The 19,992-nt window shown below is 36.2% G+C and overlaps 4 protein-coding genes across 5 annotated transcripts in view; 2 read left to right on the top strand and 2 right to left on the bottom strand.

Moving 5' to 3' along the window:
- The window catches only part of LOC111493307 (alpha-1,4 glucan phosphorylase L isozyme, chloroplastic/amyloplastic), a 5,443-nt gene extending 1,335 nt beyond the window's left edge, over positions 1-4,108 (top strand). Inside the window, exons 3-16 of one of the 2 annotated variants that reach the window (XM_023142963.1) lie at positions 48-149; positions 428-604; positions 697-972; positions 1,074-1,345; positions 1,561-1,678; positions 1,766-2,017; positions 2,054-2,191; positions 2,283-2,435; positions 2,515-2,643; positions 2,731-2,967; positions 3,081-3,157; positions 3,275-3,461; positions 3,555-3,755; positions 3,827-4,108. In XM_023142963.1, coding sequence (XP_022998731.1) covers positions 48-149; positions 428-604; positions 697-972; positions 1,074-1,345; positions 1,561-1,678; positions 1,766-2,017; positions 2,054-2,191; positions 2,283-2,435; positions 2,515-2,643; positions 2,731-2,967; positions 3,081-3,157; positions 3,275-3,461; positions 3,555-3,755; positions 3,827-3,943 — 2,436 coding nt within the window. In that variant the 3' untranslated portion in view covers positions 3,944-4,108. Of the gene's footprint in view, positions 1-47; positions 150-427; positions 605-696; positions 973-1,073; positions 1,346-1,560; positions 1,679-1,765; positions 2,192-2,282; positions 2,436-2,514; positions 2,644-2,730; positions 2,968-3,080; positions 3,158-3,274; positions 3,462-3,554; positions 3,756-3,826 lie in introns of both variants that reach the window. The other variant, XM_023142962.1, reaches the window with a different exon arrangement.
- Positions 4,109-5,209: 1,101 nt separating this feature from the next.
- Positions 5,210-6,758, bottom strand: LOC111493336 (zinc finger protein 26-like). Its single transcript, XM_023143000.1, has 2 exons — positions 6,604-6,758; positions 5,210-6,507 (listed from the first exon to the last, which is right to left on the bottom strand). Exons 1-2 carry the CDS (start codon positions 6,628-6,630, stop codon positions 5,353-5,355), a joined length of 1,182 nt encoding a protein of 393 aa, XP_022998768.1. The 5' UTR covers positions 6,631-6,758; the 3' UTR covers positions 5,210-5,352.
- A 2,217-nt stretch (positions 6,759-8,975) lies between these two features.
- LOC111492955 (UDP-glucose 6-dehydrogenase 1) lies at positions 8,976-11,723 on the bottom strand. The gene is made up of 2 exons (XM_023142496.1): positions 11,587-11,723; positions 8,976-10,755 (listed from the first exon to the last, which is right to left on the bottom strand). Exon 2 carries the CDS (start codon positions 10,731-10,733, stop codon positions 9,291-9,293), a length of 1,443 nt encoding a protein of 480 aa, XP_022998264.1. The 5' UTR covers positions 10,734-10,755; positions 11,587-11,723; the 3' UTR covers positions 8,976-9,290.
- Positions 11,724-14,812: 3,089 nt separating this feature from the next.
- LOC111492954 (probable mitochondrial-processing peptidase subunit beta, mitochondrial) lies at positions 14,813-19,757 on the top strand. The gene is made up of 9 exons (XM_023142495.1): positions 14,813-15,592; positions 15,917-16,081; positions 16,248-16,385; positions 16,470-16,621; positions 16,781-16,889; positions 18,028-18,126; positions 18,931-18,996; positions 19,260-19,367; positions 19,448-19,757. Exons 1-9 carry the CDS (start codon positions 14,930-14,932, stop codon positions 19,532-19,534), a joined length of 1,587 nt encoding a protein of 528 aa, XP_022998263.1. The 5' UTR covers positions 14,813-14,929; the 3' UTR covers positions 19,535-19,757.
- The last annotated feature ends 235 nt before the right edge of the window (positions 19,758-19,992 follow it).

Genomic DNA, 19,992 nt, shown 5'->3' with positions numbered 1-19,992 from the left:
ATGTTTTTTTTTTTTTTTTTTTTATATTTTGCCTTTCTTCCTTGTAGGGTAGAGCACTGTTGAATGCAATTGGTAATTTGGAGCTCACTGGGGCCTATGCAGAGGCATTGAGCAAGCTTGGATACGAATTGGAAAATGTGGCTTGTCAGGTATGGTTATTTGATAGGATTTGCTTTCAGTTTAATGTTATCCCTAGAACATTTTCCTTCTTTTGCTGATGGTGAACACGATGTTCAATTGCCTTTTCATGTTGGTTATTCGTTCGTTCTAACTTGCGTATTGCTGGTTACTAAATTATTTGGAATCTCTTCTGTCCATATAGGATTGCTTATTCTATAGTTTCTCTCGTGGAATTCTATTTCTGGTTCATTTCTTTTATTAAAGAAGCATTACGATGAAAAAGTTAATTCTTTGAGATTGATTATAGGAACCAGATGCTGCTCTTGGAAATGGGGGTCTTGGGCGACTTGCCTCCTGTTTTTTGGATTCCTTGGCAACACTGAATTACCCGGCATGGGGTTATGGGCTAAGGTACAAGTATGGCTTATTCAAACAGAAAATTACCAAGGATGGTCAGCAGGAGGCTGCTGAAAATTGGCTCGAGGTATTTTTTTTTTCTCCTTTTTAATTATCAATACCCACACTTTCTGCTTTGACTTCAATGTATTTTACTTTTGTACTATATCTCCATTCCAGATTGGCAACCCTTGGGAAATTGTCAGAAATGATATAAGGTATCCAATCAAGTTTTACGGGAAAGTTGTTGTTGGATCAGATGGGAAAAGGAATTGGATTGGTGGAGAGGATATAGAGGCTGTAGCATATGACGTTCCAATTCCAGGATATAAAACCAAAAATACAATCAGCCTGCGACTTTGGTCAACAAAAGCTCCAACGGAAGATTTTGATTTAGCTGCTTTTAATGCTGGAGAACATTCCAGAGCATCAGAGGCCCTTGCAAGTGCTGAAAAGGTTCATATAACATTTTTCCTTGAAAAAGGGGGCTTTGCCCTGTCCTTATCTTCAATTTGTATGTAGAAATTCATAGAAGCGGTTTGTCTTATGTACTTCAGATTTGCCATGTTCTCTACCCTGGGGATGATTCATTTGAAGGAAAGGTTCTTCGTCTGAAGCAGCAGTATACTCTATGTTCAGCATCTCTGCAGGATATAGTTGCACGCTTTGAGAGAAGATCTGGTGCAAACAAAAAATGGGGAGAATTTCCAGAGAAGGTTGCTGTGCAGATGAATGACACTCACCCAACCCTATGCATTCCCGAGCTCATGAGAATTTTATTGGATTTGAAGGGTTTAAGCTGGGAAGAAGCCTGGAATATTACTCAAAGGTAATATATGCTAATTGTGGTAGATCTACAAAGGCTCATATATTTCAGTGAATAGCTATGGGTTTTCTATCATTTGATAGTATAGGGGAGAGCGTCATGGTTGCTACTACTATTTTATGTCAAAAATATTTGCCATATTATTCTTATTTGGAATCCTGTAGGTTCTAACTGTTTGAGCGTAAGCCTATAAATATATTCTACCTTTTGATGCTTAGGACTGTGGCTTACACAAATCATACCGTTCTACCTGAGGCATTGGAGAAATGGAGTTTTGAACTCATGCAAAAATTGCTTCCTCGACATGTTGAGATCATAGAACTGATTGATGAAGAGGTATTGCTATGCAACGCCCTATGTAAAAGACCACAATATTGAAACTTAAATTCTAATTAATTCTTATACCTGCCTTATTCTTTTCAGCTTGTTCGAAGTATTATTTCCGAATATGGCACGGAAGATAAGGTGCTGTTACGTGGAAAGCTGAAGGAGTTGAGAGTTTTAGAAAATGTTGACTTGCCAGCTGCATATTCTGATATATTTATTGAACCTGAAGAGAGTTCTATCATTGCATCAGCTGAAGGACATGTAATCTCCAATTCTGTTGATGATAAAAACTCATCAAAATTGGCCAAGTCCGTTGATGGAGATGAAACTGTTAAGGGAAACGATGAACTTGAAAGCAAGAACATTAAGGATAAGAAAGTGAAGCTAATTTCACCACCACCTCCACCACCAAAGATGGTTCGTATGGCTAATCTATGTGTTGTAGGTGGTCATGCAGTTAACGGGGTTGCAGAGATACATAGTGAAATAGTAAAGGACGAAGTGTTTAATGCATTCTACCAGGTATATACTTGATAGAATATTGAGACCTTCTTGAGTTTTCCATGTTAGTTGTTTGTACTTATTTCACGTGACCGATGTTCTACTTTGACAGTTATGGCCTGAGAAATTTCAAAACAAAACCAATGGAGTGACACCTAGAAGATGGATTCGTTTCTGCAATCCTGATTTAAGCACACTTATTACAAAGTGTACTGGCTCAGAGGATTGGGTCCTTAACACTGAAAAGTTGGGTGAACTGAAAAAGGTAATTCACTTTTTAGGTCATTGATCTTATTATATTGCCAGTTTGTGTTCACCACTAAATGACTCTCTCTCTACCGCAGTTTGCCGATAATGAGAACCTTCAAAATCAGTGGAGGATAGCAAAAAGGAACAATAAGTTGAAAGCTGCGGCATTTCTGAAAGAAAGAACTGGGTATACAGTGAGCCCAGATGCGATGTTTGATATCCAGGTCATTTGCTTTTAATGCCTCCACAATTATTAGAAGTTTTAGAGTATATGCTCAGATATGTTTCTGATTTTTTGAATCCCTTTTCAGGTGAAGCGCATTCATGAATACAAGAGACAACTATTGAATGTATTGGGGATCGTTTACCGTTACAAGAAGATGAAAGAAATGAGTGCAGCGGAAAGGAAAGAAAAATATGTTCCACGAGTTTGCATCTTCGGTGGGAAAGCATTTGCCACTTATGTGCAAGCCAAGAGGATCGTGAAGTTTATTACAGATGTGGGCGCTACAGTAAACCGTGATCCTGAAATTGGTGACTTGTTGAAGGTACAATCATGCACTTGAATCATCATCATTTAATTCAGCATATTGCCTTCTGCGATCATTTGTACGAGAGTCTAGGTTCAATATTTCACGACCGTACTGCCTCTTTGCCTCAGGTTATTTTTCTTCCCGACTACAATGTCAGTGCTGCTGAAATACTCATCCCTGCTAGCGAATTGTCGCAGCACATCAGGTAACTAGAAATCTTTGTTTCATAGTCTCTAAATTATACGCACTCTGGTTCTGGTTAAATTGTAACACCTTACTCATGTTCATAACGCTGTTCTTCAACGCTTTTTGCGTTTCCCAGTACCGCTGGAATGGAAGCCAGTGGAACAAGTAATATGAAGTTTGCAATGAATGGCTGTATCCTGATTGGAACCTTGGATGGAGCCAATGTTGAAATAAGGCAAGAAGTTGGAGCTGACAACTTTTTCCTATTCGGTGCTGAAGCCCACGAGATTGCTGGTCTTAGGAAAGAAAGAGCCGAAGGAAAGGTATGCATGCTACTAATAATGCCTCAAAACTTAATAAATAAATGTACATATCTGTATCTTGTATACTAAGATTGGTGTGTCGTGTCAATGTAGTTCATCCCGGACCCACGGTTCGAAGAAGTGAAAGATTATGTTCGAAGTGGTGTGTTTGGGGCTTATGATTATGAAGAAATGATAGCATCATTGGAGGGAAATGAGGGCTTTGGTCGTGCAGATTATTTCCTTGTGGGAAAGGACTTCCCCAGCTATATTGAATGTCAAGAGAAGGTTGATGAGGCCTATCGTGATCAAAAGGTAACATCTATCTTTATTTGGATGCTCACACTTACTGCTTCAATAGGAAATAACTTGTTTTTGGTACACAGAGATGGACGAGGATGTCGATATTGAACACGGCGGGGTCATACAAGTTCAGCAGTGACCGAACCATTCATGAATATGCCAAAGATATCTGGGACATTAAGCCTGTTGAGCTACCATAGGTAAATAAATTGTGTTTTGAAGAACAGGGTGTTGGATGTTCTGCTGAGAAGTATATGTTATGTTATCAGGAATAAGAATGTGTAGTTCATGTTCTGAATGCATTGCATTTCAGGAACGGTCAAAAGTCAACTTTCTATTTATTCAGTATTCTTTTCTAATTTTTTGTTCCTAATAAATATAATTTTATATTTGTCTGTTTTTGACCCTAAAATTTTGTCTTTCAAAAATATCTCTAAATTTTTAATAAAGAGTTAAATATCATTCAGTTAAATATCTCTAAATTATTTTTATATAGTTTAAGAGAAAATTAGAAAGTATTTTTACAAGATAAAAAAATGTTTTTATTAATTTAACGTAATAAACTCATCCCAAAAAAGTATTTGAGAGTTAAATTTGAACTCAATATAATATGTTAGTCTCATTCAAATCTAATTCCAAATCCAAGGGAAAAAAAAAATTCCCTAACCCATCTTTGAATTTTTCTTTTTCTAAATAAATACCAAAATCTTTTTTTAAATTCTCATAATCTATCAATTTGCTTGCTTTTCGTTCCTAACGATGTCATGCTTGCTTTTGGTACTTCAGAGAAATAAATCTTATAGATTCAATCTGCTTGATATACTTTTATCGATATGCTTTTGGTGAATGCCTCTTTTTTCCTAGAAGTTGTTCATAATAAGATATTTGCTACAATTGAAAATGTCTTATCGATAAAATTTCCATTTATCCCAGATTCGCATTAAACGCTGAATCGGAAGATAAAAGTATATCAAGCAAAGGATAGAAAGAAAACAATGATTGAAATAAATCTACGCTTCTTGTAAGTGCAATTTTCAAATAAAAAAATTCCTTTTGTCGTGTACCTTTTGGGGATTAAGTCAATCCTACTCTTAACAAAAGGGGTCCCAAAGCACGGCCATGAGAGCTTATGCTCAAAATCATACCATTGTAGAGACTCGTGTTCATCTAGCATTCAATGCAAGTCCAATGGTCAAAGCAGCACAACCATGAAACTTATGCTCAAAATGGACAATATTATATCATTGTAGAGACTTCTTGATTCATCATGCTATTGCTTTAGGTTTACATACTATCTTAGTAAAAAAGCACCTAGTTCCAAATTAATGTCAGAGATGGTACTTGTGATATTTCGGTTTGAGATACTTTTTATTTGGCCATTTTCTCGATTTTATTGCTTAAATTTTAAAATTTAACTTTTTAGTTGATATATATTTTAAATAGTTGAATCATATATATTTTAACTAGTTGAAGAGATCGTGTAGTAATGATATCAAAAATCAATATCCATATTACAAGCAAAGAATTTCATGAATCAAATCGAGCCTTCATCTTTGACGAAACTTACTTCTATATACTTCATCTTTGATGAACTCAACAAGAAATGTGGTCAATTCGAAGAAGCCAAAGCCTCCACCAGCTGCCGCCCACCATTATGATGATCATCACCATCTCCATTCCACCATGGCTTAAACTCATCATCATCTTCTTCATCTTCATCATCATCATCCTCGTCATCTTCATCATCATCTTCTTCTTCAAGATTCATTAAATTTGGTTTCAAAAGATGAGCTCTCTTGTGGCCTCCTAAGGCCTTCCCAGATCCAAACACCTTCAAACACACACCACATTGATGTTTTCCCTCTTTCCCACTTTCCCCATTCACTTCTTCTTCACTAACTTTCACATAAAATCCCTCAATCTCGCATTTCTTCAATGGTTTCAAGTATCTCCCAACTTCTGGGAACACTCCCACTTTAGCTCTCTCTTCTTCTTCTTCTTCTGAATCTAAATCCAAATCCAAATCCAAATGGGTTGCTCTTTTCAATGGCAATTTAGCTTTGAAGCCACTACAATGGCTACCCCCCATGGATTCAGAACTAAACTCACCCCCATAATGATCCACCCCTTTTGAAAGCATCAATAAACAGAGAGCTAATTCTTCTACATCAGGCTCAATTCCATCAACAACACAAGAAGATGAATGTTCAATCAAATCAGAAGAACAAGGAGAAGCAGCACAACAATAAGGGTTACTCAACTTACACCGTGTTCTTCTCGATCTCTTCCGCCGCAAAAGCCCTAACGTTTCGCCGTCCGATTGCCCGGCACCGATCGGCGATTGACATCTGAGAGATTTCAAATTCCCTAAGTCTTTATTATTGCATTCTTTTTCTTTAGATTTCTGGATGGATTCCTTTCTTCTTCCGGAATGGTGTCTCATATGACCAAACAGAGCTTTGGAGGAATCGAAGCCTTTGCCGCAGATTTTGCAGCAATTTTCTTGCGAAGGGGTTTGGGGATTTTGGGGGATTGGAGCTGAGAATTTCCAAGACTTTTTAGGGTTTTCTCTGAGGCTGTAGGAAGCGGTGATTGAGTTCTTCTTGCGCTTTTTGGGCGGATTTTGAGTGCTGCGATGAGACCTCATATGGCCGCCCAAGACCTTGCCATTGGAGAAGCTCTTGTTGCAGAGCTTACAGAGGTGCTGCTTCGTCTGTTCTTGATGATCTTGAAGATGAAGCTCCATTGAAGGATTTTGAGTGACCTATTGAGAGAGAAAAGAGGAAATCCATGTTAGAAATTAAGCGGTTTCGAAGGGAAATTCGAAGATTGAGGAAGAAATTGGAAAGGGAAGACGAACGCATCCAGAATCAGAAGCAGAGATCATGGATGGTTCTTGGTGAGCGATCGAAATGAAAATGGTTGCATGCAATGATCGCCTAATAAAGTGATCGCTGTATCTATAAGTTGCAGACCAACAGATTGTTCAATTTTAATAATATCGTCTAATTTTTTATTTTATTATTTTTTTTAAAACATCAATTTATACTTATTAATTAATTTTTTAAGGTAGAGAATTTTATTTTCATTCATATTTATTGAACTAAAAAATGTTAATTGCTGCCATTTAAAACAATAATAAAATTATATTTAAAAAAAATCTGAAAAATATGTAACAACCTAGATCCACCTATATTGTCTTCCGTGTGCTTTCCCTTATAGCTTTAAAATGCTTCTGGTAGGGGAAGGTGTCCACATGTGTTTTGTTCTCCTCCTCCACCAATGTGGGACATCACAATTCACCCGTCTTCGAGGCCCAGCGTCCTTACTGGTACATCGCCTCGTATCTAACCCCCTTCGATTAACTGCCAGAAGGCTAGCACATCGTTCGATGTCTAGTTTTGATACCATTTGTAATGGCCCAGACCCACAACTAACAGATATTGTCATTTTTTAGCTTTCCCTCTCGGGCTTCCCACTCAAGGCTTTAAAACGCGTCTACTAGGAAAAGGTTTCTACACCCTTATAAAAATTATTTTGTTCTCCTCCTTAGCGGATATCACGGAATAATTTAAATTTTTTTTATGTATTATTTTCTTTATTAAGGATCCCTCACATTTCTTTAAATATACCACCTCATCATTATAATTTATTTATTGATTGAATTAATTATTTTCAAATATAGTTGAAATAAGTTAAATGACATGTATATATTTTTTTTTAAATAATGGTTGTATTTGTTATGGATAATTTTGAACCAAAATTACTAGAAAAATCGGAGGTGAAACTTAATTCAATGTGGAAAAAAAATTTAGGTCAACAGAGAATTATCGAGCTATGAAACAAAGAAGAGAAGAATTTGGGCAAAAGTCCAAATGAAGCTACTAAGCATTTCAAGGAGGCACGCGCCACACGTGCTCTCATCTCGTGGGTGGTTTAATTTGACTTGGTACGTTTTTTAATATAATTTATAGGGAAAATAAAAAAAGCCGGAAGGTTCTCATATGATCTACCACCGAAAATAAGTTTTTTTCATTCTTAAAACCCTTGCTACACTAAAAAAAATCTTCTAACTAACTTGAGTATTCGAGCTCGTGAAACAAGTAGCCTTCTAGTTCTTTTGAATTTCATGCAAAGTGAGGTATTCACATATTTTAGAAGTATTTTTTTTTTTTTTTTTTGGTTTGTAAATCTATTGAGACAAGTAAACACTCTAGTTTCTCAAATGGTTTGCACATTTGTCTAGATGTTTAATCGTAGTTAGATATTTAGTAAGTATTTTCATTTGAATTAGTAGGTGAAGGATGTCACAGTCACACGCACTCAGTCAGTATTCGCAACGCAATTGTGTGACACTTATTCTCACCCTCGAGTAAGTTACCAGCTAGAATTTGGGTCATCGTTGACCTGAGCATTGTCTCGTTCCTCATAATATATTATAAAAACAAGGAAAGAGAAAGTTTTAGAAAACGTTTGGAAATCGATTTTAAGAAATCAATAAAATAGGCTAAAAACAAATAAGCAACAACCACAATCTTGATAGGAAGAATTGATGACTAATCACATTTCGTGTAGTACATTTTGAGACATTTTAGTTTCAGTAAGTATTCGACATGATTTTGGTGAATTAATATATACCCCGGTATTAACATACCAAGAATGGTAAAAACTAGCCTAAAACTTATGGTTAAGATATGAGCATTTTATCGTGTAGTCCAAAATGCCCTGTCCATGGAATCTGGTTAAAGAGGTGTGTCGGTGGCGAGGAGTACAAGTTAAGTTATTCGCAACCAGCCAACGAAAAGGGTATTTTTGGTATTTTTTGGCACGTGCTGAAAAGAGTCATTCTCTATCAAATCACGTGTCCAAAAGTTTTCTCAATGTTTCATATCAAAAATGAAAAAGGTAAATTACAGGCTGGCCTAAAAGTTTTAATTTTGATTCCATTTACAAACTCACACTTTTCGTACCTCAGGTTTAAATTAATTACCGATAAACTCAACTTAGAAACTAAATAAAAATTCAATAATGTTGTTCAGGCAAATTATTTTAAATGAAATAAAGTAACAAAAAATAAATATATATATATATATATATATATATATATATATATATAAAATTTAGCAATCATAATTCAACGGTAAATGGAAGAGAAGAAGATCAATAACTGACTTGCTAAAAGAAAACCAGAAAGTGTTTGAGATTATAAAAAATAAAAAAAATAAAAAGGTCTACAAAAGGCTCATTGCATATGGTGACTTATGGGATCCTAAGGACAAATGGAAAGACATTTATAAAGCAAAGAAAAACGTAATGAACTTTCTAACAAAAAATTTTATGGGAACATAAAACGATAGAGATCGAGACAATTGTGAAGGCAAGACATATGGTCTCAAACCTTCGAGGGTCCTGACAAGACGAGAGATATGATATGAGAATGAAAGTAAAAACAAACAACAATACATTAAAAATATGGTGAAGAATCCAACTGCTTTTGTTGCCTTGCATGCAAAGAGGAAGAAGCCATTGTGAAGGGGGAGGCAAAATCTAAGCCACTGCTGGCATGTCCTTAAGCCATGAATCAAGAGGCTTGCCGATGGAGAAGACGATGAAACCGATCTCACGCAGCTTATCTGCATCAAGCACATTTCGGCCATCGAAGATGAATGCGGGTTTCATCATGTTGTTGTATATCCTCTGGTAGTCGAGAGACTTGAACTCGTCCCACTCGGTCAGGATGCAGACTGCATGAGCTTCCTTGGTTGCTTCGTAGGCGTCCCAGACGACGCTCACTTGCTTAACAGTTGTGGGGCTCATTGGCTGGAGGTGAGTAGGATGGTCCCATTCAAACTTGCTGAGAGTGAGGTCCCTCTGGATCTGATCCTCAGAGACTTGGGGGTCATAGATGCTCAACCGGGCCTTGTCTCCCAAAAGTCCTTTGCATACATCAATGGCAGGGGTCTCCCTCGTGTCACCGGTATCTTTCTTGAAAGCAAAGCCAAGAATGGCGACCTTCTTGTTTGACACTGTGTTGAACATAGAAGCAACTACCCTGTTAACGAAACGGTTCTTCTGGTAATCATTGATCTTGATCACCTGTTTCCAGTACTCTGCTACCTCTGGAAGGCCATTGCATTCACAGATGTAAACTAGATTTAAGATATCCTTTTGGAAGCAAGATCCACCAAAACCAACACTGGCATTGAGGAACTTTGGTCCAATTCTGGAATCTGTGCCAACAGAATAGGCAACCTGAGAAACATCTGCACCAGTGGCTTCACAAAGAGCTGAAATGGCATTAACAGATGAAATTCTCTGAGCCAAGAAAGCATTGGCAGCAAGCTTGGAGAGCTCAGCAGACCAAAGATTGGTAGTGAGAATCCGCTCCTCAGGTACCCAATGAGCATAAACGGACTTCAGCATACCGATGGCCTTTTGACCCTCAGGGGTCTCCCTCCCTCCAATGAGGACACGGTCTGGGTTAAAGAGATCCTTAATTGCAGTTCCTTCAGCAAGGAATTCAGGGTTTGAGAGGATTTGGAATTTTATTCCTTTGCTGTTGTGGGTAAGGATTTTTTCAATGGCCTCAGCAGTTTTCACTGGGACAGTCGATTTTTCAACAACAATCTTGTCAGATTTTGATACATCGGCAATCATACGAGCAGCGCTCTCCCAATAAGTGAGATCTGCAGCTTTACCAGCTCCCAGACCCCTAGTTTTTGTGGGAGTGTTGACGGAGACAAAAACAATATCAGCTTCAAAGACATGTTTCTCCACATCAGTGCTGAAGAAGAGGTTCCTGCCACGGCAGTCCTTCACGACGCCATCAAGACCTGGCTCGTAGATTGGGAGCTGGTCACTGTTCCAGGCATTGATGCGAGACACTGAGATATCCACAACAGCCACTTCAATTTTCGGGCACTTGAGTGCAATAACAGCCATTGTAGGTCCTCCGACATATCCCGCACCAATGCAGCAGATCTTCACCATTTTTGCCTTTTCAATTTATAATCTGGACAAAATAGTGGTTGCAATATAAGGGGAATGAAAACTAAAACTATGAGAACGTCACTAAGTCTTCCACCTAAAATCATTCTATACCATACGAATAAGGACAAATCATAAAAGAAAATTTCTCGCTAAGGAAACTATGTCATCGAACCAAGAGGATTTGACTTCGTTAGAAAGCTCTACTCCTGTCTTATAAAATATCTAAACAAAGATCTCAACACGAAAACGAACAAAAATCACCCCGAATGCAGCTGAATCAGAATCATCAATGATGCATCTATAGGAGTATAATTTAAAGAACACTGACATCTCCATTCAACCTCAATGAATCACAAATAACGAAGAAAGCGCAAAACAGCATGCAGGACAGCCGGTAGTTAAAAGCAACACCAGTCAACAAAAACATCAAACCAGTTATCATAACCAGAGCCCTTCCTAAATACAAATTAACGTTCCTTTCTAATTACGATCAAATCATGCAGATCCAATCAAATTACCAAACAAGTTCCAGAAGATCTAAGATCAGAAGACGACCACACTAGTGGAGAAACAATTCGAACAAAATCCACAGAATTAAGTCAGATCTGGCATGAATCATACTAACAGTGCAACTGGACAAGCAACAAGACGAAACAAATCGCAGATCAAGAACGAAAACATGCAATCAGAAACAGATCCGAATGCCGAACAACACAAAGACGAGGAGAAGAGGAATTGAAAATCCGAAGAATTCAATGAATGAATCAGAAGGAAATTTGAGGGAAATTAAACGAAAAACATGAATGAGAAATGTGGAAAGGAAATTGAAAGAAAAGAGAGTTGAAAGCATTACCTCTCTCAGAGAATTGGTTTCTGAAACTTCGTGCGAGAGATTCAGAATGAAAAATGGAGGAAGAAGAAGCTGGTTTTAAATACGCAAATTGTGTTCAAAGAAAATGCCCTCAAACAAATAGGAAAAGACGATTAAGTACATTCATTTTTTATTTTTTATTTGGACAAAGGAATTTGCAGTTGCATGTTCCGGTGGGGCTGTCAAGTCTTCACACGTTTGAAACGCCGAGAGGGATAGAACCGTAAAATTAACATTCACAGCATAGAAAAAAAAAAAAAAAAGTTACCATAGCCTTTTCTCCCTAAATTGTTCCTTTTCATTTTTATTTAAATTTTTTATGCTTAAATTATTAATTTAATGGTAATATATCTAAACTAGCTCGTGTTTGAGATCGATAATTCTCGGTTCGGGAATCCAAAAATATAATTAAATTAAAACTTCAAATCAATTTAGGACTCTATCTTCATAGCGTCGAGATGCTACATATAAAACTTGTTGGTCATATACATTTACAAAATGGAGTCATGTCGAGCGTTGAGCATGGTGCAGTCGTAATGTCGGGTAGAATTTAGTCATTGCATTTTTTTGCAAGTTCGTATCATCTCAACGCTACAGCATTTCTAGCGTTCGTCACGTGTGTTTATAGTGTTGAGAAGCTACTAGCATTAAGCACAGTGAAACTATAGCATCGAGTAGCATTGATTTCATGATGTCTTGTTACTAGCTCGTAGCATCGAGTAGCATGATTCGTGACGTCTTTTTGCTAGCTCATAGCATCTCGACGCTTCTTACTCTAAATTTTGTAGCTTCAGTTGTTTTTTTTTTTTCACTCTCCGTAAATATTTTCCTTTATGTCATTTTTTATAAAGAAAAATCATTACGTTAAATATGTGTTTATTTTGGTGTAAATTGACCAATTATAATTATAATCATCATTGATTAAGACTCCAACATCATCCGTGAATACTATAATTATTTATCTTTTTTTAATTTTAAAAAAATTAGGGAAAAGAGAAGAAAACTTGAAATCTAAGCATGGACTTGCTTGGAGACTCAGAAAATTAATTTTGAGTGAATTTTAAGATTCATTTAAAAATAAAAATAAAAAACGTAATAAAATTAGAGGCCAAAACCCACAACCTTAAACCTTAATTAATGATGCCTCCTTTTTATATTTTCAAAAAAGTCTCTTTTTTTTAATTATTTTTTAAAGGAAATTAAAGTGTTGATTTTTCCACAATTATTATTTAAATTTTAACTCATTGCCAATATCATTATTTATTTTATTACCAATATATGTCTAGATTTATTTTTAAAAATTATTAAAATTATGATTTTAAATATTTTTAACTATTTCTTAAATAACTTAATTAATAATTTGAAATTATTTTTGTCTTGAAATTTTATAAATAATTATATATATTGTATACTTTAAAATAAAAATAACAAAATTACTGTCACATGGAGGGGAAACGCCGAGATCTATTTTTTCTTTTCTTTTACGTTATATTCATCACATTTTGACTTTTTTTTTTTTTTTGTTATAATTTATTTTTAGCCTCTAAATTTTTTCATTTTTAATAATTTGCTATTTAGTCCATAAAATTCGACTAATAACAATTTAATCTTTATATTTTTTTTGAATTTGTTAATTTTTATAGTGAACATTACTATCGGCCAACATTTGTATTAGTAAATAGGAGGTTTCCAAGTACATGCCCGAGTACTTATTACTTCTTGGGTTGTAATTGCTATCTTATTAGGTTCAGCTATTATAGTTGTTCGTAATCCACAAACCATTCCTACTGACGGTCAGAATTTCTTCGAATATGTCCTTGAATTCATTCGAAACGTGAGCAAAACCCAAATTGGCGAAGAATATGGTCCGTGGGTTCCCTTTATTGGAACTATGTTTCTATTTATTTTTGTTTCGGATTGGTCAGGGGCTCTTTTACCTTGGAAAATCATACCGTTACCTCACGGAGAGTTAGCCGCACCCGTTAAATAATATAAATTTACATTTAGTTTTTGTGATTTTTTTTTAATAATAAATTGTTATGCATTAAAAAATATAATAAATAATTTGTTAAGAATCAATTTCTTATTAATTATGAGTCATTCATTTAAATAAGTTATAAATATTTAAGTTGACGAAACTTTAATTAATCAATTACTGGAATTAAAAAAAAATCAATTAATGGAATTAAAAAAGTCAAAATGGAAGGATGGCTAAAGTACGCCGTTGTCATTTATTTATGCGTACAATTATTTATGAAACTTAAAATTAAAATTAGGTCATTTATTAATGTTGACTTATTACATAACGTCTTAGTAAGTTTTTTTTTTTTTTTTTTAGTTTCTAATAAATAATTAAAAAAAAAGTTTTATTTACGAAATAAATGTTACAATTTTAATTTTTATAATAAAGTATCGCGTTAAATATCTTTTATTTTGTTTTATATTTCAGGTGTTAAATGAAGTATAAAATATACAAATATGATATAAAGGGATGCATATTTATAAATATGTATTCTAAATATAAATTATAAAATATAGACTTCTTAAATATGCATATTTAGAAAACGAATCAAATATCATGTGGGCCCAAAACGCTAGTGGACTGATACTGCCTAGGCCCAAAGACCTATGGGCTCAAAACCCTAGTGGACTAATACTGCAGAGGCCCAAAACCATAGTGGGCTGATACTGCCTAGGCCCAAAGACTATATAGGCCCAAATTGAAAAACCCATACCCCACACTCGTCGGAGATAACTCAAAAAACCATGCCCAAAAGCCCATATAGAAATGGAGAGATAACACACTCGTAGGAGACCAAAGAAACCTCCCGCCATAGAGAAGAGATATCGACGGCTAGGTACCCTCGATCATCTTTTCCTTTCACTTGAGGGGTCATCACAGGCTAGAGAGAAGCTGGTAATAGGTTCGATAGAAATAGACAATTAGAACAAATTTTGAATCCGGGTGGTTTTTCAATTAAACCTAGTAGATATTTAGAACCGTAATTTATTATAAGAAATTCAACCTTGTTATAGCTTTTTAAATTATAAGAATTAAATTCAAACTAATTTAAAATATTTTATTTATTAAAAAAAATTATTTGGGAGAGAGATAGGAAAATTCGGTCTAACAGCATCGAAACTAGGCTCAAATGCCGGTTGTTGAAAACGAAAACGGTGTCGTATGCTTGAAACGACGCCGTTTGCATTCCCGCGAAACACTCCCAATCTCGCCCCTTTTCCACAAGTTCCTCTTCTTCTTCTTCCTGAAAGAACAATTCTGTGGCCGCTGCAAACCCTAGGGAGCAAGGGGGCAAAATCAATCATGGCGATCAAACATCTTCTCACCCTCGCTCGCACCTCTCACCGGAGGTTCTCCGCCTCCTTTTCTCGGGCTGTGAGATCGGCGTCAACTTCTCCGGCAGTGGCGTCGTCTTCTCCACCTCCCTCTCCTCCGCCGCCCAATGCGATGATCTACGATCGCCTCGCGGAGGGGGTGAAATCGAAGCTCAAACAGCTCGAGAATCCCGACCCTAGGTTTCTGAAATACGGGTCGCCTCATCCGACCATCACTGACCACACTCGGATTCTGTCCGCGCCTGAAACCCGCATCACTACTCTTCCCAATGGACTCCGGGTTGCAACTGAATCGAATCTTGCTGCTCGGACTGCGACGGTTGGAGTGTGGATCGATGCCGGCTCGAGGTTTGAGACCGAGGAGACTAATGGCACTGCTCATTTCCTTGAACATATGATCTTTAAGGGAACAGAGAGACGGACGGCGAGGCAGCTCGAGGAGGAGATCGAGAACATGGGTGGTCATTTGAATGCATACACGTCCAGGGAACAGACTACGTATTATGCCAAGGTCTTGGACAAGGATGTGCCCAAGGCTTTGGATATTTTGGCCGACATTTTGCAGAATTCCAAGTTTGAAGAGCACCGGATTAGTCGCGAGCGGGATGTGATTTTGAGAGAAATGGAAGAGGTAAGAATCATTCTCCATTTGTTCGATTTGCGAGGTTTGTAATGGATAGTACGACGTAGTTCTCTTCTTACTTGGAAATGTTTATAGATGGAAATAAAAATAAGATCACATGAACCGCAACTTTTCCCCCATCAGAAAAGTTAGTTTCTTGTATATATTGATAGAGCCAATGAGTCTTGTACCTGGTGGCATTGTACCTGGGGTTATTTAGTTCTTCACACCGCAAGAGTCGGGTTTCCTTTTGATAGTGGGGTTGGCTATGACTTAGGACTGTTGCGTTTTTATATTCTCATGACATGTAGTTTTATGACGTTGACTACACAGGTTGAAGGGCAAACAGAAGAAGTTATATTTGACCATTTGCACGCGACTGCATTCCAGTATACTCCTCTTGGTAGAACGATTCTTGGTCCAGCTCAAAATATCAGGACAATTACCAAGGATCATCTTCAAAGCTATATTCAAACGCATTACACTGCACCAAGAATGGTATGATCAATTTATTTCATTGTTTAATTACTCTTTGAAAGAGGGTATATACTGATCGTGATGATTGTGTTGTATCTTTCTCCTACTTCTCTCTTCAAACAAGATAGTTGTTCAAGGTTTCATTGGAAAATGGTTGTCAATAATATGTTGCCACTCTCTGTTTCAGGTTATTGCTGCTTCTGGAGCTGTTAAGCACGAGGATTTCGTTGAGCAAGTGAAGAATTTGTTCACAAAGCTGTCAGCGGAACCAACCACAGCTACTCAGCTGGTTGCTAAGGAGCCAGCAATTTTTACTGGTTCCGAGGTACAAGAAGAATATTATTTGGAATCCACCTTTCTTTCTATTGATAACTTACAATACCAAAATTTTATTTTCACTGATAAACAGGTTAGGATAATTGATGACGATGTTCCTTTGGCACAATTTGCTATTGCTTTTAATGGAGCATCCTGGACAGATCCAGATTCCATTGCTCTGATGGTCATGCAGGCCATGTTGGGTTCATGGAATAAAAGTGCTGGAGGTGGAAAGCATATGGGGTGATTTTTTCCTTCCTCCTTTAGCTCGTTATTATCTCCGTGTCTCAATTTCAATCTTAAATTTATAACTACTACTTACCTGTGGAAATTATTTTCATAATGATAACTATTTTCATTATTCATAATTGTTTGTTCTTTTTTAAAAAAATGTATGAACAGTTCTGAGCTGGCCCAAAGAGTTGCCATTAATGAAGTAGCAGAGAGTATGATGGCTTTCAACACCAATTACAAGGACACTGGTCTTTTTGGTGTCTACGCTGTTGCAAAGGTGATTGTCACAATAGGATCATTGGCCTTGAAATATTCTATTCCTTAATGCGTACTTCAATTATTCCTTGATAATTTACACAAGTATCATGTCCTTTATTTTACTTGGATATTACAAAGTTAAATGCTAAGTCTTGTAAGGTTGTATAGCACCACTTGGACCTCACATGCTGCAGCGTTTTGCTATAATGGTCTGTTAGAAATATGCACAATGGATGCCATCATTTTTTTTTTTTAGTTCCCGAACCATTTATGCTGTCTGAGATTTCTGTGTTGAAGAATACAAGATGCTTTTCTTTCTTTCTTTTTTCTCTCTCTCTAAACGTTTCAATTTTAGTTTTCTATAATAGAAAATACCATTTGATCCTAATATAGACAGAAAAAATACTGGTTCTATCTTTGAGTTTAAGATGAGCTGCATAAAATGTTTTTTTTTTAAAAAAAAAAATTCGTTTTTGTGTGATTGATTTTTTATTTATCTTATTTATTTGTAAATTAATAAATTTTTGGAGTTGCTCACCTATCTATGTGCACTGGTTCTAAATTAGGGACTACAGTTAGACTTAACAGTTACCCAAGCTTGGTGTATGCATCTTTGTTTCCAACTTATTGATTAGCTTGGAGGCCCATAATATTCTGATTTTCAACCTTCTAAGTTGTGTGCATTGTGTGAACCATATTGTGATATTGATAATCTTTTGATGCAATTTTCCCCTGGTTTTGTTTGAAGAAAATTTCTCAGTGCTTTTGGTTGTTGGTTCATGATGCCTGTGTCATTGGCTAACTGAAGGTTAAAGCTAGTAGAGAGGCTTTGTTTTGGTAATTCCTTGAGTGAACTAGAAGAAAATTGAAGAATTTATTATCTGTTTTCTTTTATTTTTTCTTTTTTTCTTTTTTTCTTTTTTTTTTTAATAATAGGACGGAGGATGGTTAGGTTTTGGTTGTCTGTTTGAGGGGGTTTTTTGTGCGCTTTGTGAATAGTGCCCTTCTACAAGCCACGGAAGGTTTTGAGATGAAAAATGAAACCTAGTCCGTCCATTCTTCTGCTGTCTCTTTTTTCCAATTCATTTTTTTAATGAGAAGATAACTGCAGTTTGATTTCTTAGCTGAAATATCTATCATTGTGTCCATGTTTTCAGCCAGACTGCTTGGATGATCTGGCCTATGCAATAATGTACGAGACAACCAAGTTAGCATATCGGGTTTCAGAAGCTGATGTTACCCGTGCTCGCAATCAGGTAGATGCTTCATCTCTCTTTCCTCTTCGTCTAAAGTTGGCATTTCCTCCATTTCATAATACTAATTGAACTTGGAAATGATAAGGGGGAAAATTATTATGACTTAAATTCATATTATGCTGAAATTAGAAGGGATGAACTTGTTTTATACAAGCTAGCATACAAAAGTTGGGCAACGTAATAGTCCGCGAGATGGAAATGAAATCCCAATCCCAACAATAAAATAAAATAATTAAATAAATAAATAAACAAGGAGAACTGGTGATAAGACCTGCATCTCTACAAGTGTGTTAAAAACGGAATTAGCGTATTTCACCAGTACCCAAATACTAGAGGTAAAAGGAAATAGACTTCCACCGCCGGAGTTACTTGTTACTTTTTTTCAAATTAATATTTGACTTCATCCTTCGTCTAGGTGGCCATAATCCTGCAGCAATTAAATGCAAATTAGAATCTTTCTAGTTTCTTGTATTGGAAATAGAAGCATACTTGTTTCAAGTCTTATCCCGGTCCCTTTTTGTGAAGAGAAATGAAAGTCAGTTCCGGTCCCTTTTTGTTTAGGTAAAAAAGTATTATCCCGATCCCTTCAGAGTTGTAAATTCCCAGTTTTTATGATGAGACATTGTGCCCGGATGATGCAATTGTGATCTATATCATCATTCCACATTGCTCTCCAACATAAGAATCACCATATATTTTGCTTATAGCCCGTGGGCATGTTTTTTTAAAAAAATTCTTTCTGTAGTCAAATTCGACTCCAATATTTATGTGTCCATTGACATACTCTTTTGTTGCAATCTGCAGTTGAAATCTTCTCTTTTGCTTCACATAGATGGAACAAGTCCTGTAGCAGAAGATATCGGTCGTCAGGTGGGTACTCCTCTCCTTGCCATTATCTTAAATAACAACATTCTCTGCAGATCAATTCTTGATTCGAGAAATTTTGGAATTGGCTTAGAGGCCCAAGTATGTTTGGGAAAGAATAATCAAATAAATAGGAGCATGACGAATTTTCGTTGTCCTTTCCTCAGTCTTATGCTTGTCTTTGTATTCTGGTGTGGTTGTGAAACTAATCAAGCTTTATTGATGGTATTACAAAATGATCCAATTCCTCATATTTCATTGGGTTGCAGCTGCTTACATATGGCCGTAGAATCCCCTTCGCCGAATTGTTTGCAAGAATCGATGCTGTTGATTCAAGCACCATAAAACGTGTTGCGAACCGGTTTATTTACGATAGGGTAAGAACTGAGGAAGAGTAGCGAAAAAGTGCTTGAGGGTTACGGTTTCCTTGCTTAACTTTAATCCTTCACTTGTACAGGATATTGCAATTGCTGCATTGGGTCCGATCCAGGGTTTGCCTGACTACAACTGGTTCAGACGCAGGACTTACTGGAACCGATATTAGACGACGTGACTTTCAGTATTCTCGCAAAATAAAGCTTACGTCCTTTCAGAGAATAGCGGGCGGATTAATTATTTTTCTTTGCCATTTGTAAAAGTCATACAAAGGTATAAGAAGTTTGTATCTTCCTTGTTCATGTGTGATATTAACTTTGGCATTGGAATTCTCCAATCTTTGACATTTACGCTGAAATTTTTTTGATCATTTTTGGTTTTGGTTGCTCAAACTTCCATGGAGCCTTTTTCTCTTCTTGTTCCCTTTTTTGTGAAGAACTTTAGCAGTTGTTTATATTATGTTCTTACCTACACATAATTTCACTAATTTTTCTTGCCAAGGGATCATCATGGTAACTTAAATTTTATATGCAATTTATACATTTTAGACAATGATATTAAAGCTAGGTTTTTCTTTTTTTTTTTTTTTTTTTTTTTTTTTTTTTTTTTTTTTTTTTTTTTTTTTTT

Source organism: Cucurbita maxima, unplaced genomic scaffold (genome assembly GCF_002738345.1).
Source record: "Cucurbita maxima cultivar Rimu unplaced genomic scaffold, Cmax_1.0 Cma_Scf00018, whole genome shotgun sequence".
Classification (NCBI taxonomy): Eukaryota; Viridiplantae; Streptophyta; class Magnoliopsida; order Cucurbitales; family Cucurbitaceae; genus Cucurbita; species Cucurbita maxima.
The sequence above is the reverse complement of the archived record's forward strand: the minus strand, read 5'-3'. Positions and strand labels throughout refer to the sequence as shown.